Source organism: Pimephales promelas, chromosome 3 (assembly GCF_988280905.1).
Source record: "Pimephales promelas chromosome 3, fPimPro1.hap1.1, whole genome shotgun sequence".
Classification (NCBI taxonomy): Eukaryota; Metazoa; Chordata; class Actinopteri; order Cypriniformes; family Leuciscidae; genus Pimephales; species Pimephales promelas.
Window position 1 is genome coordinate 21438899 of NC_142771.1, and position 27518 is coordinate 21466416.

A 27518-nucleotide genomic window follows, 5' to 3' on the forward strand; every position below is an offset into this window, starting at 1 on the left:
GAGACGTCGTTTCCACGTTGATTCAATGTCAGTTTGCTGTCTGGGGCAGGAGCGTGCTGTTAGTGCGTTCACATATTTGATGCGTTTGCACAGTGAATAACTGATCCGCCGCTGTACAACAAACACATACTTAATATTTTTATTTAAAGTCCAGAAGTTATGCTGCAACTTATTTTTAAAAACAAAAATTTGTGTCAGCATTGCGATTCTTAGTATGCACGTTTAAACACAATTTAATGTAAGTTACTCCATGCATTACAAGTTGCTCAAGCAAGTGGTCAAATATTTCCTATATTAAAATCGCTAATAATTTAAATTAAAACTTGAAATTGACAAAAGCAGCCGACTTGCCTTCTCGTTTGCATCTTAATTTTAAAACAATAGATTTTGCATGTCACAAAACTTATTTTTCCACCTCCACGATCAAGACGAGTTCATTCTGTCGCCTGGTTGAAGTAAATTGTAGTTTTCCTTGATTAAATGTGCATTTATGGTGAAATTACTACATTTTCAGGTCAATCATTTTGACCACCAGCGTTTGCAGCACAGCAGAAATAGATTCGGTGTGGAAACGATCGCTGTGCTGCTGTTACATGTACCACACCAGTGAAAAGTGAAAGCCCTAACCTGTTTACATGGTGCGTTAGGAGACTGCTGTGCGGCACTTTGCTCGGCTTCAAGTCGCTAACAGCCATTTGAGCTTCTACTGCTTCCGATAAACACCAACCTTCGTGCGCAGTGGCTGCACAAAATAGACATTTTGATCGACGCGCAAAAAAAGAATAAAAAATATTAAGTATGTGTTTGTTGTACAGCGGCGGATCAGTTATTCACTGTGCAAACGCATCATAATATGTGAACGCACTAACAGCACGATCCTGCACCGCAACACTCACTGCAAATGGGTGTGAAACGGAGGTTAGATCCACTACAGTTCTTAGAAACTTAGATGTGTTTAAGAACTCTTTTTTTCGTATAACAGCAGCACTAATCTTCTTTGTTTATTAGTGGATGCGGATGACCAGTCGTAGACCGGAAACTGATACGCCGACTTCTGACAAAAGCGGAAGTTCGAAACTACGGTTGTGCACATAGCCCATAGCAAGTGCTGCTTGGGATCAATTCGACTCGACTGGACTCGGCGCAGTAATATCATCACTCTGCAGAGGGAGAAGGGGGAGAGGATTTTTCACGAGTGATGATATTACTGCACTGAGTTGAAGTACTCCCAAGCACTTGCTGTGGAATTCTACCATACATTATAGGGTAACACTTTAGAATACGGTTCCTTCGTTAATGAATAACTACACAAGAAGTAATGAGTAACACAATATTAACAATCTAGTAACTAATGTTAACTAACAAGAAACTCTGATTAACGAACTAGTAAGTAATAGCGCACAGACGAAAGTGGTAGTTCACTATTAAGTAATCAATAACTACTATTTTTTTAATACTTCCCAGAGAACTACTGAAAAAGTTTATTAACAATCTAGTAACTACTATTAACTAAAAGAAATTCTTATTAACGAATTAGTAAGTAATAGCTCACTGATGAAAGTGTTACTAGATACTTCTGTGGGAATTACTAATTATTTGGATTTGTATTATAAAGTGAAGATCATTGGAACTAACTAGTAATTACTCAAGTGTTACTAAAGACATTTTTTAAAAGTATACTAAAGTTCACCAAAAATCTCAAACGTTTGCACAAATCATGACTAGATCATGTAGTAACACTTGAGTAATTACTAGTTAGTTCCAATGATCTTCACTTTATAATACGGATCCAAATAATTAGTAATTCCCACAGAAATATCTAGTAACACTTTCATCTATGAGCTATTACTTACTAATTATTTGGATCCATATTATAAAGTGAAGATCATTGGAACTAACTAGTAAATACTCAAGTGTTACTATATGATTTAGTCATGATTTGTGCAAACGTTTGAGATTTTTGGTGAACTTTAGTATACTTTTAGAAAATGTCTTTAGTAACACTTGAGTAATTACTAGTTAGTTCCAATAATCTTCACTTTATAATACGATTCCAAATAATTAGTAATTCCCACAGAAGTATCTAGTAACACTTTCATCTATGAGCTATTACTTACTAATTCGTTAATAAGAGTTTCTTTTAGTTAATAGTAGTTACTAGTAGTTACTAGATTATTAATAAACTTTTTCAGTAGTTCTCTGGGAAGTATTAAAAAAATATTAGTTATTGATTACTTAATAGTGAACTACCACTTTCGTCTGTGCGCTATTACTTACTAGTTCGTTAATCGGAGTTTCTTGTTAGTTAATAATAGTTACTAGATTGTTAATATTGTGTTACTCATTAGTTCTTGTGTAGTTATTCATTAACGAAGGAACCGTATTCTAAAGTGTTACCCATTATAGTTATCCACTTTACACGCTTAGAAAAGTGCAACGTTTTATTTTATGACACCATTCTTCGTCGAGTTACACTACTCGTATAACTGTATTTAAATACGGAAAACGTGGAGGTGTTTGGTCGCTTCACTTTTTTGGATTCTAATGAATGAACTGGGCTAAGCTAATTGCTAACAAAGTGTCTCGCGCGCCAGAGCGATTAGTATCAGATGAGAGAGCTATGTATCAGCTTGTCTTAGTTAAGGAAATAACAGGGTTTAATATGAAGAAATGGTGGAGTATGCCTTTGAGTGTACAAGTACTTGAATTCACTGGCAATAGTCCTTTATGTATATTTAAAATATTATAAAATGTATCAATGAATCATTTAACATTATTTTTGATAATACAAAGATTATATTAATTAACAAAATTATACATTTATTTTAATTGCCTTTAGTAAAATAAAATAATCAGGATTTTTATGTAGCTCTGTCTCCTCATAAACTACATTTTTCCTGTATGTGTTCCTGCAGGTGTTCATAGTGGGTGGAACTATAAACAACAAGGGACAGTCTTATCAGCAAGAGAGACACATAATCACAGATAACTATGTCTGTTTGAGTGAACAGAAAATGTATTGTTTTTCAGACATTTGGTGATATGTCAACTGTTCATTAGCTGCCAGATGCTGACAGCAGAAAGAAAAGGTGCTGACAGTACATTAAGTAAAACAAAGTTCGATATATCACACCAGTACTGCTTGGCGAAAGAACTGCCCTGCATTTTCAAGAGATGGACTTTAACATTGTCATGGTTTTGGTCTGTATTTTGGGACTCTTGGTTCGAAGTCCTTTCTGTTGCGTTTTGTCTAGCTTCCCTTTTAGTATTTCCTAAGTTGGCGTCTGTGTCAAGCATCTATTGTCTAGATTATCAAGTCAAGCCAGCATGTGACAACCTTCTTCCACAGCTTCAATACTGGCATCCCCCTTTTGCATTGGTTTAGTTACTTCCTCATGTTTCATCTAGATTATTTGTCAATAGTGATTTTACTGGCAGTATGGCAATATTAGTCTCACTCAACTTCTTAAAGGTTTTCACCATCTTCCTAGGGCTGTTTTACCCTAGGGCTGTTTTTTTGCAATTTGAATACTTACAATGCCATTTAATATATATATATATATATATATATATATATAATTATTGTATGTGGACACGTAAGACGTAATACGTTTTAACAGTTTCAACTGTTTGGGCACCTTAAAGTCAGAGGCAATGTGTGCCTGTATTTACAATGACCTCATTTCACTGTCATACTAAACACAAACATAGTATTCAAATGAAATAAGAAAACAAACTTACTTCTCCATTAAGAGCAGTAATACAATGAGGAGGAAATTAAGCATCTTAATTTGGATTCTCTGCTCCATTGCTTCACAAAGTTCCCTTTTAATTATATTTATTTAATGAGGTCATTGAAATGCATGGCACAGCCTGCTTACTTCACATAGTGGCGGGATGCAACTGTTTTCATCACATGCGCTACATTGCCTGTGTTGTTTTATTAGATTTTATGTGGCTCAAACACTGTCATTACTTAGTATCTGGAGCACAAGTGCCTTTCTTCATTAATTTAGTTTATCCAATTTCTATGTCTTTCTCTCTCTCGCTTTGCAAGTCTCTTCCTGTTTAAGTGTCTTCTTGGTTTATATTCACTGTTCATAAAAGGAAAGAACTTTCGCACAAAAGAGACAAGGTTTCACAGCTTGATTGTTATGCCTCATAAATGCATTATGTAGGATATTTAAAACCCTTTCCTTTCACGACTTTTTCAAGTGCAAGGACATTCTAAATGGTTTTCACAGTACGGTTTGCAGCTTTTTGTACGTGTCGTAGGTTCTGATTGCATACACAACTTGTTCTATTCAAAGTCGGCAAGTGTAAAATGTAGTGGAGCAGGCAATAATGGATCTAAAAGTAACTCAATAATTGCTTTTCTTGTTTATTTAGTAGTTTTATAAAAGCAATATCACACTCAGATTTTAAATTGTTAGCTTGAATATTGACCTATTGTTTATATCTAGTCTAAAAGGTCTTAAGACATCAGGGGCCTTATTTTAACATCTAAGCGCATGGTCTAAAGTGCACGGTGCAGCGTGTCTGAATCCATTTTTGCTAGTTTAACAACGAAAAAAATAGTTGGCGTGCTTAGCGCATGTCTAAAAGAAAAGAACGAAAAGAAATGGGTGTGTTTTGGACATAACGTGAAATAAACCAATCAGAGTGTAATTTCCCAATCCTTTTAAAAGCCAGTTGTGCTTGCGGCATGGTGGATTACTATTTACATGACGGAATTTGCAAGTAGAAAGTCTGAGCATGTCTCCAGTGAGAAAACGGATCTGCTTGTGTAAGAGGTTAAATCGTGCAAGCAGACCATCTACGGGACAAGCTGAAATCCACCATATCTTTATGTACACAATAATAATCTTTTACATTGTAATGGGGTCTATGCACTGCGGTATTTCCGGTAGAGGTGTGCGATACCGCTAGATTTGGTATCGATCCGATACCAAGTAAATACAGGGCCAGTATCGCCGATACCAATAACGATACTTTTTAATAATTAAAGTCCCCGTGAACCGGAAGTTGCAAACGATTTTTCTCCAGTGCTGTGACGTATTTCCAAGTGAAACGGAATATTGAACAGAGGGCAGGGTTTTACTCTATCGCTCCTCCTCTCGGTTTGAGGGGAGTGGTTAAGCGTTTCCCCACCCAAGCTGTGAAACCTACGTCATCAGAAAAAGAAACCGTTCCAGACCGGAAGTAACTTTTCAGATTTTGATTAAAGATTACCAAGGTAAAACATTTTTCAACATCAATATATTTTTACTTGCACGGATTAATTGTTCACCACAAGACTAGTAATATGCGCTAACAAAGTAAATAGGTTCAATTTTGATTTCACAGGGACTTTAAGGTGGATGCCTCTTCAACCTAAATCTAAATGAATTTTCATGACTTTTAATTTGTTTTTGTGATTTGCATTTTGGGTTATTAATCAGTTAAAGTCAGTACTACAAAATATTTTGTTCAGAAACTTTTGGTTACTTCTATTTTATTTAAACAAAGTCTCTTTTCAAGTAGCATGTAAACAAAAAATGTTTCTCTTCTTTAGTGCACTTCTATTCAGGATGTTTTTCTTAAATAAACAAAGTCACAAGTTCTCCGTCTCTGATTGTGCTGCTGTAGACCAGAAATGCGCGGCCGCTCGCGCCTGACTGGTGGTAGTCCTGGAGCGCACTAGCTAGTGGTGAGTCACGTGACGGTACAACACAGGAGAGGGGGACGAGAGCAGCACTAGGATTACAAAGAGCTTGCTCTGCTCTGTGACAGCAGCAGCATTTTGACAAACACGGTCAGGTCGCAAAACGAGAGAAACTGAAACTTAAGTATCGATATTTTCGCGTTCGTATCGATCAATACCGATACCAACGTTGGTATCGATATTATCGCTATTAGTATCGATCTGCCCACCTCTAATTTCCGGTGAAGTTGTAAGGATGCTCGATAATTTCCGCCGATCGTAGAGTCCAATGCAATACCGAGAATTATATTGAATTTTATACTCCATGGTTATACTAAAGAAACGTTAGTAACAAAAACAGATAAAACAGACACCCCTCGTTCTGTTTATGCTTATTTTTAAAATTATATTAAATAAACATAACTATATATCAAATTACATCTAAACGTATGTACGTTTCCTTTCAAAGACGGGAGGACAGTAAATTTTGAAGACTCTGCCATAATCCCGTTTTCCTCGGTTTTCCTCCGCTTTAATCTCCACAAACGGAAATGGACGAGCATCCTTGCGTCAAATGCGGAACTTATGCGTGCATATAGCCCATTCTTTTATTTTTAATATTTGGCTAGTTTGTGTGCTGCTGCTTGTTCCTGTGTGTGTAATAAGCAGAGTGTATGCACTTTGTGCACCCGCCTATAGGTGTATATTACTAATGTGCCCTTTAAATTGCAAAAAGAAAAAATTTGTTGCCTCAAAATAGCAACACACCTCGTTTTCAGACCAGCATGCCCATTGGTACACAAATGGGCACAAATACATTTGCTCTTTAAACTACATGGTCCAGGATGTGAAAATGCTAACTGCGTCAGGTTAAAACTAACAATTGAAACTGAAGCCCCGTTCACACCACCAGCGACAAAGCGTCATGATCCCATTCGTTTCAGTGGAGCACTGGCGACTTCCGGCAACACGAGCGACAGTGATCATAGGCGACAGAATGTGGCCGTGTCAATCGACAAGAGACAAGCGACAAAATTTGAGAATTTTCAACTTTATGCAAATGAGAAGCGATTTTCGCGAGCGACAACCAATAGGACAGAAGACTTTCAGTGGAGCTCACGCATCACTGTCTCTCACTGTCAGGCAAGTCAGTCACTGTTTTATATGATTCGACTGTAACCACATACATGAATAATAAAACGATGCATGGAAAAGAAACTGTCGACAGTCTCAGTGAGTTTAATTTATACATTTAACGTTAGTTTGAGTGTTGAAATTTTATGATGCACATTTAGTACTGCTGAAGTTCATTTTACAATTTCCCCTGCATTACGTTGACTATTAGGGACTAGGAAATTGATTAATTGTCAAATTCGAATGACGTTTTAATAATTTAGGACAGAGTAAGTTTATTTTGTTAATCTAGTAAATGATTTAATCCACTGAACACTGCTGTTATAATATAAAAACACTCTCCCAACAGCATACAGTTTCTTTTTAGCCTTAAAAGTAATTTATTCCAAGTCAAATTAAAATTATATAGTTGTATATATCACTTGTGATGGTATTTTGTATAGATATGGCTATACGTGCAGTTCACCAATAACATTAGAGCGACAGCACTACGAACGCAACCTCACAGTACAGAGCCCAGTGACATACAGTGACTTATGTTGCGCCTGGTGCTGCATTAAGCCAAGTGTATGATAGGGACCCTTGAGTGCCATGTCTGGATGTTTACAATATACTGTAGGTATGTGTGTGCATTTGTAATGAATGTTTGCTGAAGAGTTTCAAGGGCAACAAAGTTTCAAATACAAATGCTCAAACATATATAATAAATAACAGGGGAAAAATAGGCAGAGAAAGCTGAGCCAGAGGCCAAAACGGGCAGAATGAAAGCAAGAGAGAAAGTGTGTGTACTACTCATGAGATGGTAGAAAGAAAAAAAGAAGAAAAAAAAGCAGCGAGAGCTAGGTTTAGCAATATCTGAATCCTGTTCCATTAAGAATTAATAGCTCGTGCAGTTTCAACTCAAGGCAGAATTCTGTTGTTCTTAGCATTCGTTTTCATTGGTGGCCTTGCTGACGTCAGCTCACCCTTCCAAAATACACTGAATTATTCAGTTTCTTGTGTCCTATCACACCATCATAAGCAAGTACAGAAACATGTATCCTGAGAGACATGCATGACCATCACTATCGAAACGCAAAGAGGGAATTGTGCCCGAATATTACACGTCAGCGTCACTAAAATGTTTGCACGCTATCTCTGTAAATGACTGAAAATACAAGAGGAGTCACGTCCTTTTATTTTCAGAAAAGACAATCTGAAAATATTGAATTCATTAATCATTATTTTAGGACGGGAAGCCTGACAGAAACTGCTAGGAGTTACTTTTGTCTTCAGCTGAGACAGATAAGCTGGGTGAGCCATTTTTACCCACAATGCTTGACAAAAGAAATGTACCATCAAACCAAATGAAACGGATTAATGAAATGAAATTTTCACACAGTAGAACAAGAAGTGTTGTAGAAAGTTGGAGGGGGGAATTCAAAAAGAAAGGCGCTTTGACTCTAATAAGGTTGCGGTTGAAATGGCGGCTGTGCTGCTGATAAAGGGAATTCTGACGGTGTCAGACACGTCCTCAGTCTCTGGTTCATCAGGGGTAGGAGGACCGTGATTACGGCTGCCTCCTAAAACTCGCTGATAGGATTAACAACATTAACCCAAATTTCCAGTGACACTGGTTAGCACTACTGCAGCTAGTGCGATCACTGTTCATCTTTCTCCAGTACACTGTGGAATGGATAGTTGACTTAGACTCCAGCAGATCTGCTTGTTTTCTTGACATCATGACTAAACTTTTTTTTTTCCAGGGGTTTTTTCTTGTTCCAGTGGCACCAATCTATGGATCATCCGGGTATTGTTAGCCTATGTGTAATGAAGACTGAGTGCTCAAACATTATACTAATTTGTCGAACAACTTTTTACCTAACTGTATAGTAGGGAAGTATGCATATTTGGATGTAAGGAATGTGCTAAATGCAAGCTTTTCATAATGTTGTTTTATTATTTATTTATTGTTAATTAAATTTGAATTCTGCTGGAATCTCTTAAATTGACAGTCATCTTTATTTTTTATTTCTTTTATTTTTTTCCTGTCACTGTTTTTTTTTTTTTTGTGTATTGATGCATATTCAGTCACGGGGACTATGTAGCACTATTTGATGAATGTGTTGGGCTGGCCTCTGTGGATCTGATATGATTTGCTCTCAAGCATTGCTTTATCCCCACACCTTGCCCTCTGGGACAGAGAGAACGATACAAAGTAGAGATGGATCCTCAGCAAATGCAGGCTTAGTGATCACAGTCTAGCCACAGAAGACTGACAGACAAACATGGCATCCAGAGAAAAAATGACTCACCAGTGATGTCAAGACAGAGGCAGACTTTCCATTTCACTACTATAAAAATAAACACATTCCACATTCAGCCAAACAAATATTTTAATATATTTTTAATTATTTTTATTTGATGTTTAGTTTGATTTTTTTTAACGATTCTTATTATGCTTAACACCTATTTTTTTTTCTGTCACTGTTATTATTGTGTGTATTGATACATGGCAATATTGCAAGTGAACAACAATAATTCCAATAAACTACTTTAAAATGTAAAATTAAGCAAGAATATGAAACTCCTCTTTTTGATTTATTTCCAGATGGGCAAATGGGAGAACCAGAGTTTGACCTTGAAATATCCGGTGTGGCCTCGCTTTAACTCGTTTGGCGATGCAGAGACAGACGACAATCACCTGACCATTGTAACACTAGAGGAGAAGCCCTTTGTCATCGTGGAGAATGTGGAGCGCCTCACAGGCACCTGCATGAGAAACTCTGTGCCCTGTCGTAAACACATCAAAGAGTGAGGCTTGTTTTTCTCAACCTCCCCTCATGCTCATCTTTCCCATCACTCACGTCACCTCAAAAACTGTTGGATGTTTGACGTTTTGGCCTTAGAGATGTTCAAAGTGTTTGATAAATGTTGAGTGTTGTTGACTGCATGACTACATATATCAGTCAAGTCACCTTTATTTCTATAGTGCTTTTTACAATACAGACTGTTTCAAAGCAGCTTTACAGTCATAACAGGAAAATAATGCCGTTAAAGTTTGTTTCATCTGTACAGCAGATCTAGAAGAAAATAGTGTCATAGTCCAGCTTAACTAAGTTTACTGATGTTTAATTTTTGGTGTAAAAAAGTTATTAATTTAGTTAATTTACAGTATATACTCCATGTAGCCACTCTGGAGAAAACAATGATGTCATCGTCCAGCTCAGTTCAGTTCTCATATCAATGCAGGCAGATCAATAATATTGTTGAATATTAAGTGTCTCCAACTAAGCAAGCCAAAAGCCAAAGGCGACAGTGTCAAGGAACTAAAACTACATCGGGTGACAGAATGGGGAAAAAACCAAGCTCAGTCGGTGGGCCAGTTCTCCTCTGGCCAATGAACCAACAGTGTACAGTATGATTATAATTCAGGCAGCATTACAGGTCAGAAGTCGGAACATCAGATTGTAACATTCAGATCCATGTGGTTAAAGATCGGCATCATCATGCCGGTATGGAGACGAGTTTATTGAGGTTCAGTGCCAATGGCTGTCGTGTCGATGAGGCATTCATAGGGGAGAGTAGTTGACACAACCTCTGCTGACACTTCAGGGATGCGTTGTGGTCATGTCTAGGCGCAGGTCCACCATCTGATCTGGAAACAGAGAGACTAATATTAGCATACTTTATATGCCATTTTTCTTAAGATTTAACAAGTGTGGTTGAGTGTTACTGTCCACATTTGAATGGAAGAAACATTTTGGTCCTTGTTGTCAGTGTTTTTAAAAAAAACAACAAATAAAAAAACAACAACAAAAAAAACCCTATATTACTGCTTAAAAGTTTGGGGTCCGTAAGATTTTGTAAAGTCTCTTTTGTGTTCATTTTCATTTTATATGCATTTAATTATTCAAACAATTAGTATTATTGTATTGTGCTACTAATTATTTTTTGTGGAAACCGTGATACTTTTTTTTAACGATTCTCTGCTGAATGTAAAGTTCAAATGAACTTATATTTTAAAAAATCCTTACAGACGTATTTACTGCCACTTTTGATCAAATTAATGCATCCTTGATGAATAAAAGTATTAATTTAATAATAATAAAAAAAGTCTTACTGACTCCAAACGTTTGAAAGGTAGTGCACACCTTTGAACATATATACAAGTATTTTAAAGGTCACAGTCATAAATGTTGTTGTGATCTGTGAGCCATGATTAATACAGACTGTGCAAACTGCCCATGTTCCTTAAAGAAATGCACAGGGGCTTTTATTGGATTTCATACACTGCTAAATAGGGCGAAGAATATATGATCTCATAGGATCACTATAGCCTGCTCTGTACGCATGAAGATTAGTCTCATCAAAGAACTGAGCACACACACACAAACACTCGAGAGAATACATGGATTACACACACGTCCACTTGCAAACAGATCAACGCTCTCTGTTGTTTTCCTCCAACGGCACAATTCCCACTCAAGCAGCCATTGTGCCCATTTGGAGGAAGAAGAGGAGGCAGAAATTACTGAGGCATGCAAAGACACTGGCAGGATAGACTTGCCTCTCCCTCTCTCTCTCTCAGCCTTACTTTATTGGTTCCTCATCTGTTTGCTTTTATCAGCAAAATTACTCCATAATCACAGTAAACAGTTGTTAGGTAAAGTTAACAACTAGAGGTTGTTAACTTTAGGGCATCAGAAAACCCATCAGGAACTTCTGCCCTGATTCAACCTAACATAAACAAGATCAGAGGGTTGTTCTTATCTTCTGTTTGATGGTTACATTCTGTGTGTTTTGATAAAACAACCTTTAAATTACATTCCCAAAAGCTAAAGGTTTTATGGTAAAAGCTATAGAAAATGTCCCACTTATTTGATAGCTCATCTGTCTATGTATAGTATTAATTTGCATAAGTAGCGTCAGACCAATCCAATCCAACTTTATTTGTTAAAGGGTTAGTTCGGTATTTTACACTTAAGGCCCTGTTTTAAGATTGTTTGTGATGAAATAGAACGGTCAAGATTGAAACTTGGACAAATGCTGCTTTCCTGAGAATTTTAGGCTTCTGTGTTAGCGAGGCGCCATGTGCTAGAGCCCAAGAGGAAGCCACACTCACTCCAAGGGGGCATGGTCGACCTTGCTGCTTGTAAGCTGAAGCAATGGCGTCCACTATCCAGTGAGACAACCTTTGATTGGAGAGAGCCTTTCCTTTCAGCTTCCCACCAAAACAGACAAAGGGTTGGTCAGAGATCCAGAAACATTGCACTCTGTCTACATAGGCTCAGAGGGTGCGTACTGGACAGAGCAATGCCAAGGCTGGGTCCACCTCCTCCAGGGGCAGCGCTTGCAAGTTCACCACCTGGTCCCAGAAGGGAGTGGTGGGAACCTTGGGCACATATCCAGGCCGGGGTCTCAGGATCACGTGAGAACAGGCCAGCCCGAATTCCAGGCACACTTCGTTTACAGAAAATGTGTGCAGATTCCCTTCCCTCTTAATGGAGGCCAATACAACCAGGAGCGCTGTCTTAACTGACAGGAACTTAAGCTCCGCTGATTGCAGAGACTCAAGGGGAACACTCTGCAGGGCATTAGAACCACTGAGAGATCCCAACAGGGAATGAGAGGAGGCTGAGGAGGATTCAGTCTTATCGCTCCTCTCAGCAACCTTATGATCAGGACGTGCTTTCCCACGGACTTACCCTCAACAGCATTGTGATTTGCGCCAATAGCGGCAACATAGACTTTCAGGCTGGAGGGAGACAGCCTTCGCTCCAACCCATCTTGCTGGCCAATGAGACACGACCAATATGACCTGCTCCTCGTCCTCCATGGTCTCACTGGGGCTCACTGGGGGAAACACATTCTTGTGGAGGCCCCGCGGCTAGCTGAGCGCCAGTGAATCCGTGCCGAGCGTGCCCTCGGATAAGGAGTATAACAGGTTGCAATGGGACAAGTCATGGGAGGCAAACATCTCAAATCAGCTGTCTGGCTGGGTGTGGAGTCACCATTCTCCAGGAAGAGGCTGAGACGTGAAAGCTCGTCGGCTATAAAATTCAGTGTTCCTGGAATATAATGGCTCGAAGCAACCTCAGATGCTTCTGACTCCATAAGAGGAGGTGGCAGGTGAGTTGCGTCAAACGGCGAGATCGGAGACCACCTTCTCGGAGATGTACGCCACTGTCGCAGTATTGTCTGATCAGGCTAGTACATGCTGGTTCTTGAGCAACGCATGGAAGCGGTGCAAAGCGAGACGTACTGCCAGCAACTCGAGGCAATCGACATGCCAAAGGCGCTGGGGTCCCGCGGCAGCATGTCCATTGCACATGGCATCCCGCGGAGGAGGCATCTGTTGAGGCAACAACATGCCTGGAAACTCGTTCTAAAGGTCTGACGGCAGGTCAGAGTTACTGGTACTCGGAGCGTGCCTTGTTGCCATGCCCACCTCGGGACTCGATGGCGAAGTCAGACCTGAAGCGGTCTTAAATAAAGCAATCCGAGCTGCATTGCTACATATACAGATAGACAGAAGAATTGATTATGCAGCTGAAACTCAGAGACACGTCATGACCTTCCAGGTCGCAGATTTGGGTTGCTGGGCGCCAGTATGTCCAGAAAAACAACTCAGTCAATCTCCAACTAGTGGTTCCTTAACCTGCAACTAAGAAGACTAACACACACACCGACGCACTGCTTTCCAAGGTTGGATTTGGCCAGGCTCTAACTATAAACAGGAGAGTCGTCTCAAAACATCAAGATAATGCCTTCTTTCACTCAAGGATAGCTAAACTTTAAGACTTTAACAAAGATGGTCCCTTAAACTATTGGCTTCAATGACCCCTTTATGTTTTAACACTTTGGAGACCTTTTTCAAACACAAAACAATTCCCTCTTTCCCTATTATTTTCATTGTTACTGCATTCAGATATCAAATACAGACATTAGAAAATACATGAAAAGAACATCACACTAGTAACTTCTATAACAAAGTAAAATCTCACAAGCCTAGAGAAGTCATTCAACTCATTTGATATGAAAGAAAAATATTGATTAATACCTTGATTATAATTACTCATCATTACATACATTGAAGCAGCAGTGGATTCCAATCCACCCCCTTCAATATACCTACCCTATCTCACGACCAATTCGTACGAATTCGTACGAGTGATTCAAAAGTGGCTAATTCGTACTAATTCATACGACCTCACTCGTACAAATTTGTACGATTTGTCTAAACCCACGTGACGGTTATGTTTAGGGGCGGGGTCAGGGTTAGGTCATTCATACGAATTCATACGAATTGGCTAATTCGTAAAATATGTACGATTTAGCTAAATCGTACTAATTCGTACGAGTGAGGTCGTACAAATTGTTACGAATTAGCCACCTCGTAAAATTCGTACGAATTCCCGTGAGATCGGGTTGAATATACTGTACATAGAGTACAAAGACTAATGAGCAATAAGAAACACCTGTAAAAAAGACAATAAAACAATCACAAAATAGAAAAAAAAACATGACATGACATGACATGAATCAACCATTTAGAACAGGACACATTCACAAGGGGGGCATATGGCAGGATAAAATAAACATGAAAAACAAAACAAACAAAAAAACAATGGGTTTGAATTTTTTTAAACCTTGAATGCTTCCAGTCCCTATTCATTGTAATAGCACAGAAAAGTATGACCTAAAAATAAGTAGATCTTCAAAATGTTTTCTTTTTTTTTCATGAAAAAAGAAAGTCAAATTGTATCTTTATGAGTGAACTAATCCTTTAATTTCAAAATAATTAACTATATTAATGTGAAGTTTTTTTTGTTTGTTTTTTTGGCCTAGTCTGACATATAAAGAGTTTAACACTCATAAAGAGATCAACCTGATGATGGTATCCTCAGCTGTCATTTTACCCTTACTTCAGCTGCCACTGAAGTCTGTATGCAGAAACTGATCCAGTGCCAGCTTGACAAGCCACAGACACAGAGGAAACATCCCTCAGTGACCAGGACACACACACACACACACACAAATGCAAACAATTCAAGATCACTCTTGCGCCATTGAGATATTTGTGCTTTCAAAGCAAATGTCAAGAATTCAGATATCTGAAACCTGTTATCAACTAGAGTATAACTAGTGTATAACTAGAGTATCTATGTGTATTTACACACTGTGTTGTCTTGACAAGTGACCACATTAGCATGCCATATTTTTCTAAAAGAAGGAACAAACATGGCGGACAGTGTGTCTTCATAAGAATGCAATTGGTGTAGTAAATGCAGGGAGGAAGTGGTCTGGTAACATAAGGGATCCCTTCTTATTGCCGCTGGAGTAATCGAAATGTGAACAAGACCTTGTAATAATATGGATTCTGCCATGTGAGAGTTTGAATAGAGTCACTGCAGGAGCCAGGGGAATTCATTGTGTGCGTCATAGCCAGCACAGAGGGGAAGAGATTGATTTTAAACTGGATTTTGCCTAGGCAGTCGAATGTGTGTCTCTCTCATTGTGGAGACAGTAAAGTTTGTTAAATTCTGCAGTCAGAAGGCATTCGGCCACTTCATGCTGCCAAAAACACTCCTCTGCTTTTATGCGATCAGTGCTAGGCTGGCTTTACAATAAGCTTCCCATCAAAACACAATAGCTGGGAACACACATTTTATTGCTCAGCTTTTCAGTTTTTCGGTAGACTGCATTGTCTCTGTATTGTAGACTAATTTATTTTGTTCAGATATTGGTTGGGCAATCAGTGTGCACTGTAATTGATTATAAATGTATTATATTCCTTAGTATTTATTCCCCAGGCTTATGCAATGCACACATGCTTTCTCTGGCCAAGCATTTATACATTTTGCATTATTTTGAAGTAACTGATATTTATAGCTGTCTACATCAGATCATCAGGGGGACAAATGCATGGGGATAGTTCACGGTGAAGAAGGAATTGGTGCATATGAGAGCAATCACATGGGAGACAAAGTATATTCATAAGTGGGTTGTTTTCTCTCTAAGTGTTGATCTGTTTAAAGAACACAGAAAGCTGAGTCTTAATTAAATGTAAAAGTCAAATGAGGCTCCCATGTGGCTTTGGTCTGTATGAACTCCACAGTGGTGATTCTCCACTCACTCAGATGGTGGCTTGATTACTAATGCAGCTCTGTCCTGTATATAGTGCTATATTTACTTTAAGCTCTATAATTATGTCCAAAACATGCCTCCCCCAGAGAGGATGTTGTGCAGATATGTGGTTAAGCATCTGAGCTGTTAACCAAAATATTGTAAGTTTTAACCCAAGAAGAGACAGTCCATTAACCACTGCCATTGTGCCCTTGAGCAAAGCATTTAACCCCAGGCTGCTCCAGGAGGACTGTCCCTGTAATAAGTGTATTGTAAATTGTCTTGGAAAAAAGCAAAAGTTTCACGTGTCCCTGACTCAAGTGTAAAGATCTCTTTGAGTGCAAATAAAACATATGGACAACTCTTGTAAATCTGAGCATGTTAAAAACATCTGATCAAGTAACAGTGTTAAATACAGGTGTATATGGAGGACAAGGAGTGCCACTTATAAATGTGAATTAAATGCATCAATTAAAAAATAAAAATAATAAATGTATTAAGATTTTTTTTATATAAACCGCTTATGAATAAACAAATAAATATATATAGTTAAACTTGTGCCATTTCGCAAGATTGAAGTGATTCATTTATTTACATTTTTATTTGATAAAAGTGAATAAATAAATGGATCAATTGTAATGTCATAAGCCTTCGTTTTAACACTCATAGTCCCTACCAGGGATACAATTCAATGTGTCTGGCTAACCATTTGGGATTGGATTACACCAGACAGATTTTAATACCAGGTTGTAAACAGGATATTTGTTTGGGTGAGGAACTGAGAAATGAATAAAGGGGTGAATGAGAATATGAACACTAGACATAAGCTGGAGTAATATAGGTTCTACTCCAGTCAAAGCCTCCTGACTGTGTCTAAGAAGAGGACCTTCTCCCCCAGTCCAAATAAAATAATAATCTTGACTGCCTTTTAATAGATTTGTCCTCCTCCTCACTCGGGAAAACAGGAACCCCTGTGCAATTAAGTCGGCACAGATTGGTGGTGGTCTTTACGAGGCATCAGAAATCTCCAGCCAACTGCAATTTTCACCAGAGGTTTGGCACTCCCTCGACAACTCACAGAGTGGCTCTCGTGGGAAAGCCCTTCTATTCATTGTAATTAAGAAATATCTCCACTGCCGGCAGAAAAAGGCTCTATCGTTCATGCTTCAGCAGACTATACTGTACCTACTGTACTGTATTCCCAGCTGGAGCTTGATCTGCGCAAGCAGACAGCTGTCCAAAATATGCTTTAGACACACTGCAGCTAAATATGATTGTGACTCCTCTTCTGAGTGCTTAATCCTGTTTTGTTTACACAGAGATTGGTTATACATGCAGTGAAAATCATGTGAAGCTCACATATCCAATATACTGTTATGCCGGGGACACAATTTACGACTAGCTGAAACATTCTAAGACTGAACTGAACACACTTACAGACTGTTTCCAATGACTGGAGCTGATTTTAAACACCGACTGTGAACACCGACTGAACACGTTTGGACATGATCAGTTGTAAGTATCAAATTACATTCATAATTGGCCTTAGTGTCCCCGGCTTAACTATACTAAATGAGGTCTACAAAGATAAAAACTGTCATTTCACTCATAAGGTTTTTTGTGAGAGTTGTGTTTTTACCTTTTTTTGTGATTCATAAACATGAAGTAACAATGGCATAGTTTAAAGTCATTAGTAATTAAACCAGAGACTTGAAATTCTGATCACTCTGAGTACTAAATGTCTTTGTTAACACTGACTTTTCTGAATTTACTCGGAAAAACTCAAGAGTTGTGACAAAATTATTTGGGTAACCCGTAAATTATGTTCCAGAGAACATGTTTCTTTAAAACAAAAGGCACTTTTGTAAATTATAGTTTAGTAATAAGTGTTTGTAGGTGTTAACATTTTTTTTTGTTAAAAATGTCTGACTTAAAGTGGATTAAACTCTTATTATCTATACTGCCTTTAGGAAGTTTGGGGTCAGTACAATTATATATATATATATATATATATATATATATATATACACTCTATATTGTAAAGACGTCTCTTTTGCTCACCAAGGCTGCATTCATTTGATACAGTAAAAAACAGTAATAATATTACAAGTTAAAGTAACCATATAATGTAATTTTAGTCATGTGATGGCAAAGGTAAATTTTCAGCATCATTAATCCATTCTTCATTGTCACATGTTTCTTCTAAAATCACAATAATTTGATGTTCAAGAAAGTTTTCTTATTATTATCAACGTTAAAACAGTTGTGCTGCTTTTTTGTGGAAACCATGATACTTTTTTTCATGATTCTTTGAATAGAAATACAATTTTAATAATCAATTGAATGCATTCTTGTACGTTACATGTATTTTTATAAACTGACTTAAGAAAAACTGACCCCAAACTTTTGAATGGTATTGTTGTTGTTGTTTTTGCTCAGTCATTGCAATTTCAAGAGTGACTGCTGTATTTTTTAATGCACAAAACTTTGCATTTCTCACTGCTATGAATGTTCATTGCAACACATGCCATATACTGTACTGTATCTCCCCATACATGCATCAGTCAGCTAAGGCCGTGTGTCCACCAAAGCGTTTTTAGCCAGCTGAAAAACGCTAGATGCTCTGCTGAAGTTTGAATGTTGTGACAGTTGGTTGGTGTGGTATTAGTCCCGCCCCTCCTCCACTGTGATTGGACGGCTGGGTAAAAAGTGACAGTGATGAGCGCTGCGTTTTATCCAAAGTTGAACATTTTCAACTCCCAGCGACCAGTGTGAAAAAAACGCTCAGCGCCTCGGTACGCTCATGGCGTTTAAAAAAATGCGGCGCTCCCATTGAAAACAATTGAAAACATACGCCAGGCGCGTGGAAAAACGCTTTGGTGGACACACGGCCTAAGTGTGAAATGGTCCTGACATCATGATTCAGATTTTTTGCTTAAAGTTGAGCGTTGATTAATGTGCTCTATTCATCAGCAACACCACCGAGGGAGGAGGAACATACATCAAAAAGTGCTGCAAAGGCTTCTGCATCGACATACTCAAGAAAATTGCTCGGAATGTGAAGTTCACCTATGACCTTTATCTAGTGACCAACGGGAAGCACGGGAAGAAGATCAACAATGTGTGGAATGGCATGGTGGGAGAGGTGAGAAGATTTAAATAGCCAAATCTGCTTTTCCATTTACAGAACTAATCAAAGGTTAGACTGAATGAAGTGTTTACAGAGCGAGCTTCTCTCTCTTTCTCTAGACTGGAAATAATCACTCAAATACCTGATAGCAATCAAATGTGAAATTGGGGAAAGGAGCTTTATATTTATACAATTTGGATCCAGAAAGAGTGAAATGCTGCTGAAACTCAAAAATTTGGTTCGGTTCTGTATATAACCTTGTCTAAACCTTTTTGTTGTCTTGTCTTCTGCCACAGGTGTTGACCAAAAAAGCAGTCATGGCCGTGGGCTCCCTGACAATCAATGAGGAGCGCTCAGAGGTCATCGATTTCTCCGTCCCCTTCGTGGAAACGGGGATTAGTGTGATGGTATCCCGTAGCAACGGAACTGTCTCTCCATCAGCGTTTTTAGGTAACTATCTGCAGGGCACAGCAGCCCTGATGATCGTGAGAGGTGCCTCTTATTTCCACCTGTCAAAATATTGAGGTCTTCTCACCAATCAAAGCACAGATCCAACAGGCCAATAGAGTAAATCCATAAATCTGCTGAAGTGGACCGCTTTTAGATTCATAGCACCCTGAGTGCTTCTTTATGTTTGATGGCACTAGATCAGCAAGCCATTATTTAATTAGCATAAGGCCAATAATTATAGGGTCCTCCCCAATGGACACTTGCCAGTTTCCCATTTACATCCCATGGTAAAGCTCTTTAATCTCTTAAGCTTGCCTATAGTCACATACCATGCAGAAAGCCTGCATGATAATCGCTGACTGTGTGGTTTTCCAGCCCTGATCTACCTGTCTCTTGCTTCTCCTTCTCTTCGCTTGCCGCAGAGCCCTTCAGTGCGTCTGTGTGGGTGATGATGTTTGTGATGCTGCTGCTGGTGACTGCAATGGCTGTCTTCATGTTTGAGTACATCAGCCCTCTGGGCTTCAACAGGAACCTCGCTCAGGGCAAAGGTAACTAGCAAGTCCCTCCCCCTGCGGTTCCCCTGCAATGCATTTGGTCTTTCAGTTTCAGGCACACTCGTAAACCCTTGCCCTGTTCTGATAGAGCCTCTCTCATAATCTGTACCACAACACCATGGTTCTTTTGCAAACTTTAAAGGCTTAATTTATACTCAATTTCACTGTTTTCAGTGCTGAGTGGTTTCAGGTTCTGACTTAGTTCAAGAAAGTTCAATTCATTTTCATTTGATTCAAGTGGATCAGATTTAATTCATGTAATCTCATTTGGAGTGCTTTTGTTATGTGGCACTAAAAAGCATTTCTTCTCTTGTTAGATGACTCATTTAAATCTTAAAGATTTTTCCTTTTTCAAAAGGGAAACACGTCAAATAAATCTAAAGATAAATCAGCTGTCTAGTTATACACCCACCTAACAAACAAACCGTTTCCAGCTCCACTTCTGTGTATTTACCCCAGTGTTCCACTGTTAACTCTTGCATGCAGTTCTGCTTATTTGAAAACAATGAACTATTCGAAAAGATAATAATTAACAGCTGAGCAGTAGGGTGCTGTACGTTGTCATTAATGTGTGCAATAATTCTTATGACTCTGCAGAGTGGAAAATATATTATTTACAAAATCAAAGCACTGAAAAAGGCACACTGCAACACATTTGTCACAAATGAAGGATGCTAATGAAAACATGTCATCTGCAGACCCTCACGGACCGTCTTTCACCATGGGGAAAGCAGTGTGGCTGTTGTGGGGCCTGGTATTTAACAACTCTGTGCCGGTGCAAAACCCCAAAGGCACCACCAGTAAATTCATAGTGTCCGTCTGGGCCTTCTTTGCTGTCATCTTCCTGGCCAGCTACACTGCTAACCTGGCTGCCTTCATGATCCAGGAGGAATTTGTGGACCAAGTGACAGGTCTAAGTGACAACAAGGTAAAACAATTTATATAATACCACCAATCAAACGTTTGGAGTCAGAAAGATTTTTTTTTAAAGAAATTAAACCTTAATTTATCAAAAGTGACAGTAAAGCATTTTGCAAAAGATTTCTATTTCTAAATGCTGTTGTTTCTACTCATTAAATAATCTCCACAACAAATAAATAAATAAATAAATATTAGGCAGCACAACTGTTTTCAACATTGATAATAATAATAATAAATGTTAATAATTGATCATTGTAATAAATGTCAAAATATTAGATTAATTTCTGAAGGATCACATGACATGAAGACTGGGGTAATGATGCTGAAAATTCAGATTTGACATTACAGGATTAAATTACATTTTTATTTAGCATTGAGCATAATAACAAAAGACAATGACAAAAAAATAATAATAATTGTGCAACCACAGAAACAGAAACTTTCGATCTTAACCATGCTATTTCATCAGAAACGATCTTAAAACAGGGCTTTAAGTGTAAAATACCAAACTTGTCCTTTAAGTATTACCATGGCTGCCCAGTGAAAATAAATAACCATACTGAGTCAAGTACAGGGAGAGCAGCGGGTGTAGACTGGCTCGAGAAGAGCTCCTCGGCTACTTTTTCCAGACAAAAAGGGCATTTATTTGGGTTGTAATATAGAATTAATGGTTTAATAACTTAAGACAGGCAATGTCAGTTCTCTAAAAGACATGAAGTGGCATAACTCTGGTCAAATGGTCAACAAACAAACACATTCAAACACTACTGTATTTTATGGCTTCTGTGTATAGGTTTTAAAAGTATTAGAGAATTAAAAGTCCATGAACTTTAAAAATATTTGGCTTGTAAAACCATTTTTTGTTCTCATTGGAAGTAGTATTTTTGGAGTGTAAGTGATACAACTCAATGTTATGTAAACATAAAATAAAATATTTTTTATTTCCTGTTGTTCTTTTATCGATTGTTTATTTTGTTTTTAACTTGTAGTTTCAGAGCCCCTACTCCTACTCCCCTCCTTTCCGCTTTGGAACGGTCCCGAACGGCAGTACAGAGAGAAACATCCGAAAGAATTACCCCGACATGCACCAGTACATGGTGAAGTACCATCAGACCGGGGTGAATGATGCACTAGTCAGCTTGAAGACTGGGTATGTATATTGTTTGTCTTGTCAGTCTGAGCAGAATGGTTGAAATAGTGAGTGAGTCATTGTCTTACATGCTGACCATACTTCCTTAAACTTGCAGGGCTATTATTAATGGGATTAGTTTGCCCAACAATGAAGATTTTGTCATTATGACTTTTTTTCTTCTTCAGTTGAACACAAAATGTTCATTTTCCTTGCCACTATCAAGGCTTTAAAACTCATACAATAGCTTTGTGTGAGGAACACAGTTATTTTAGCATTACTTACATTATATTTGGTATTTATAAATATTTTGTATTATCTTTTATTTTTATATATTTAAGCATTATTTTATTTTTATTTCGGTTTTAGTCATTTTAGTACTATAACTTGAATTTGTTTAATTGTTTTTAACTTTAATGTTTTAGTGTAATATTTACATTTATTTTATTTCAGCTTTATTTTTGTTAACAAAAACAATTGTTCATATTAAATTATAAACTATTATATATAAATCATTATAAACTCATACAGTATTAAAATTGGCCACAGCTGAATTAAAGCAGCATCTTGGGACAGAGAACAAAATAAACATTAACAAAAGTGCAAAATTAACTCTGTTTAATGAAAAGGATCAAGCAAAATCAGTGATGATCGCATGACCCTAGTTTTTGACCCCCCATTTTCTGTCAATTTTTCTGGTTACTAAGACGATTCAGTTTAATCGAATTCATGAATTACAAGCAATACTGCCTTCTGAATATTAGGGAGTACAGTGAAAGAGAAAAGCAGTAGATCAGCAGCAAAGGAATATTAAACAACTCTCATTATCTCTCTAAATGGCAGCACAACTGTGCTGTTGTATAGGCTTATTTGTGGATGTGAACAGCAAATGCACAATAATAAATTGCATTTTAGCATATTAATAAAATGTCGTTGATTTTCACTGGTTGTACACTGTATCATTTCTTGCAGCTCAGCATATCACTACTTATACTGTAGATCCAGCCAGCACCGTTACAAAAGAATCATTGAGCAAATCTACTGGATGTCAGCGTGATCCCTGAGTTACGTTTGACATTCTTGAAATGTCAGACAACCAGACTAATGAGTCTTAGACAAAGGATTTTCCAACAGAGAGATCGAGTTTGACAAGCAGCCACCATGGTTCCAAATGTCAGTTTGTAGGTGGGGTCGAAAGTCGGGTGCACACAGTGGGAGTTTTTCACGTTTTTGCTGTTTGAGACAAATTTCGTAGGAGATTTCTGTCTTGAGCTGATCATATGGCTTTGAATGAAGAAGCTCAAACTTCCTTGTTTAGAATTTAGTCTTTATTTATCTAGGGATCAACATGTTAAAAAATTTTTTTTGTATAGTTTGTGTATAGTTTCTTTTGTGCTTTGACTGTGATGTTCAGTTGAGTTTTTAATAATAGATTATAATACAGTCTGTTCACAGTGTTATTATTGTTAATCAAAATCAATTTTAAAAATCATTAATTGAAATAAAGCGAAAATAAAATAGCTTACATGATCAAAGACTGAAAATTTGGTTCTCAATTGAGAGACCCAATCACCTTTGAAAACAGCCAATCGAATTGACGAGTGGAATTTGCATGCCAAGCCACTCCACTCATCCACTCCCTCAGGTCTTCAGGTTTATGTTGATGAGCCGAGACAGGGATCCCGACCATTCAGTAGGGGGGTTCAGGGTTGTGGCAGAAGTGACATAATGTCTTTGTTCCCTCCATCAGGAAGATGTTCCGTAAATGTTAGCCACACTCGACGTTATGTCGAAGACTGACAAATGGGGCCCCTATGGGAAGCGCCACAGCCTCTGAACTGTGTGATGAGTGTTGGAGACACAGATGCTGGCAAGCTGAACTCATACAACTGCTATAATACAGTCATAACCTAACCAGTGCCCCACGTAAGCCCAAAGAATAACAGGCCTCTATGTCAACGAGATGGAAGGGACAAGGCTTACCATGGAGACGATCATAGCTGTTGTTCCTTTAGTATGTTTACACTATGGGAAGAGTGCTTCAGTTCTCTATTCCTATTTTTTTTCAGCCATGACCAGTTTTGGGGAACACTGGGGAAGCATAGTCCAATTCTCTTTTGGTGTAACACCGCTGAATGAGGCGATAGAGACCTACTCTGGAATTCAAGCTCTTTTAGATCAGGAAAATGCTCTTTGTGAGGCAGTTTGAAGACAGTGATCACTGTGCGCAACCACTCGGCTCTGACACAAAAATCTGAATGAGTGGATACGTGCCGCAAACTTATACCCTTATGTACGGGGTAGTGGCTTGGTATGCAGATTCCACTCCCCAATTCCATTGGGCATTTCTTCTACAACTCAGAGGTGATTTGGGCTCCCATGTGAGAACGCATTTGTCAGTCTTTGACATAATTATGAACATGACTGACAGGTATGGACCTTCTATTCTTTATCTCCCTTTCTCTATTTGTGTGTGCTGTTTTATTTTTTTTTAATGTCAAAAGACCCCCATATATATGATGACACCATTCCTAAAAAGGCAATTTAGTATTCTGTGAGAAAAATGTGCAATATTAAAAAGATAGCATGTTGTTTCCAAAACAAAATAATTGGCTTTTGTTTGTCTTTGTACTATAGCCAGAGAGAGAGAGAGAGAGAGAGAAAAGAAAAGATCTGGACTAAAATATTGATATATTTACAGTTAATATATAATAAGTTAATACATATCTTTTTCTACCCAATGTGACACTGTTATATTTTCAATTCAAATTTACTGCACATTTCACAACAAATATTATTCCAAAGGAGCAGTTTCAGAGAATTGTTCCTCACAAGCCTCAGTGAACAAGCAACAATGGCAAGGCAGAAGATGCAGGGTTATATAAACAAACAATTCTGGAAAGTATGCAGCTTTGTTTTTATTTTTTACTGTTGAAATGTATTTCTTGTTTTTTGTTTTTTGTTTTTTTTTCTCGTAATTTCTTCTTCTTACAGACACCAGTTTGACAATCCCTGGCTTACAATTAAATAAATAAATTAAACCAAAGTCAATCATATAGCTTGTATTGCTCTGTTTCTCTCCATTGCTTGTGATGTTATTGCACCCAGTGCTGTCTCTCACCTTAAACTTGTGACTCTGTGTCTACATCATCACAAGTTAAAATGTGTTACATGATTCATGACAGTGGTTTTAAGGCATGAGAAGGACTCAGAACATTTAACCTCTCTATTTACCATCTGAATAGTGTCTGTGCTCTTTCCTTTCACCAGCAAACTTGATGCCTTCATATATGACGCAGCTGTGCTGAACTACATGGCCGGCAGGGATGAGGGCTGCAAATTAGTGACCATTGGCAGTGGCTACATCTTTGCTACCACTGGCTATGGCATTGCCCTGCAGAAAGGATCGCTTTGGAAGCGCCCGGTGGATCTGGCCATTCTCGCTATTATTGGTGATGGTAAGTGCACACATGCCTGGCAGCGGTCCAGAATGCTGTGCTTTTTAGAATGGGCAGCTTCAGCTTGAAATCCCTATAAACCCACTGAGTTCACTGTTGTACAAGTACTATTGACCTTTCCATGTAAATTCTCATTAAATAAATATATTGAAAGACATATACAGGTAGTGAACCTAGTGGATGGTTATGGCCTTGGAGGTCCATACAATGAGCAGCCATATATAATTTGTAAAATAATTAATTCAATTATATTTTAATTATTAAAAATTATTATAATTCAGTGGATATATAAAAATTTTAACTTATTTATTAAATAATAAATTATGTAATTAATTTAATGTTCATTGATTAATTTAATGTTCATTCTAAATTAAGTTTGTTACTAAAGCATCTGCTAAACTAACTACATGTAAATGTCTGCCCTAAACAGTTTTTAAGCAGTGTAGTAAATCCAGAAGTAGGATGTGATGGTTTCATGCTGCAATGTCCATCTGTTACATTATTTAGCCTTATTTTTGTTCAGATTTCTTCCTTCATAGACATCTGCAGTATTTTCTCTATTCACACTATATGCTGTTTCGCAGTAGTGCTATATGGAGAGCAATGACAAATGACAGAATTATCCACCTGGCAGATGCACCTTGTTGAGAAAGAGAAAAAAGTCTCAGATGGTGCTAACATATGGCTGAAGCTTCAGTGTATAATTTTATTGATCCTCACTTTGACATGTTATTGCATGGGGAGTGCTGGAAAAGGAGGATATGTCTGTGAACGGTACCAGTGTGGCCCACTGAAGTCTACAAGAAATAGGAGACTGAGCTGATTGATGACGTGGGCTTGGGCATGTGCATATCTCCACAGGTGAGATGGAGGAATTGGAAGCTCAGTGGCTGACTGGGATCTGCCACAATGAGAAGAACGAGGTGATGAGCAGCCAGCTGGATGTGGACAATATGGCTGGAGTGTTTTACATGCTGGCAACCGCAATGGGTCTCAGCCTCATTACCTTTGTCTGGGAGCACCTGTTCTACTGGAGACTCAGATACTGCTTTACTGGCGTCTGCTCAGGCACACCCGGCCTGCTCTTCTCTATCAGCAGGGTAAGGCTTCTTTTATTATCTCTTTGAGGTTAAAAAAAAAATCGTAATGTTATCTTGACTAAGACATTATATTTAATCAAATATAATAATAATAATAATAAATAATAGTAAATATGATTGATGGGAAGATTCATACTTGTACAGTATATTTCAGCTTTACCTAGTAAATTTGAATGTGGGAGGGACAATAAAAAACTTTTCACAAATTATTTTGAGATCAAGCTATAATTACGGCAATAGACCCCCTAGGGTCTAACCCCCCAGCTGCTGAAGACCCTGGTTTTGGTGTTGTATTGGATCACCCTCACAGTTATTGATTTTAATTTCATGCACACAGAGGATGTCCTCTGCCTGAGTTTTCCTGTCTTGACAGTAGAGACAGCCTATGGACAGCTAATATCACTCAACCTAAATTTTGACAGTGTCAGCAGTTGGCATTTGAGCTCAGTATTTACCCTGACATGGCCAGTGTTTGAAAGAAAAAGTTTGTCAGAGATTTTATTTTCCACCACTGGTTCCATGGCCACAGAGCTTAAAATGACAATGCAGCAGTCTGTTTTGACAGCTTGATTCTAGCACCGCCAAACGTTTAGAATGTCTTTCTTTAGTTAAGATCCCAAATGGGTTTGTGTATATGCTGTCAATGTGAGAATATGGTGCCTTTGATTAACATCTTTAAGGTAATGAAATGTTGGTGTAGATGAACCCAAGCATAACTGATAGAATGTTTACTGGTGAAAAGAGATTCATAGAGCTTGTGAAAGGACATGATATTTTTTCAAAATAAACCCACTGGCAATTTGTTTTAAAATTTGAAGGGACCTTTGTCACTGCATTAATCTACGCCCTAA

General features: G+C 38.1%; 1 protein-coding gene across 2 annotated transcripts in view; it reads left to right on the top strand.

The window, feature by feature from the left end:
- The window catches only part of grin2aa (glutamate receptor, ionotropic, N-methyl D-aspartate 2A, a), a 145422-nt gene that overhangs the window by 111281 nt on the left and 6623 nt on the right, over window positions 1-27518 (top strand). Inside the window, exons 6-13 of one of the 2 annotated variants that reach the window (XM_039686761.2) lie at window positions 9408-9610; window positions 18899-19070; window positions 19352-19505; window positions 19928-20053; window positions 20758-20987; window positions 21970-22130; window positions 25380-25567; window positions 26429-26667. In XM_039686761.2, the coding sequence (XP_039542695.2) occupies window positions 9408-9610; window positions 18899-19070; window positions 19352-19505; window positions 19928-20053; window positions 20758-20987; window positions 21970-22130; window positions 25380-25567; window positions 26429-26667 (1473 nt within the window). The remainder of the gene's footprint in view (window positions 1-9407; window positions 9611-18898; window positions 19071-19351; window positions 19506-19927; window positions 20054-20757; window positions 20988-21969; window positions 22131-25379; window positions 25568-26428; window positions 26668-27518) is intronic. The other variant, XM_089128480.1, reaches the window with a different exon arrangement.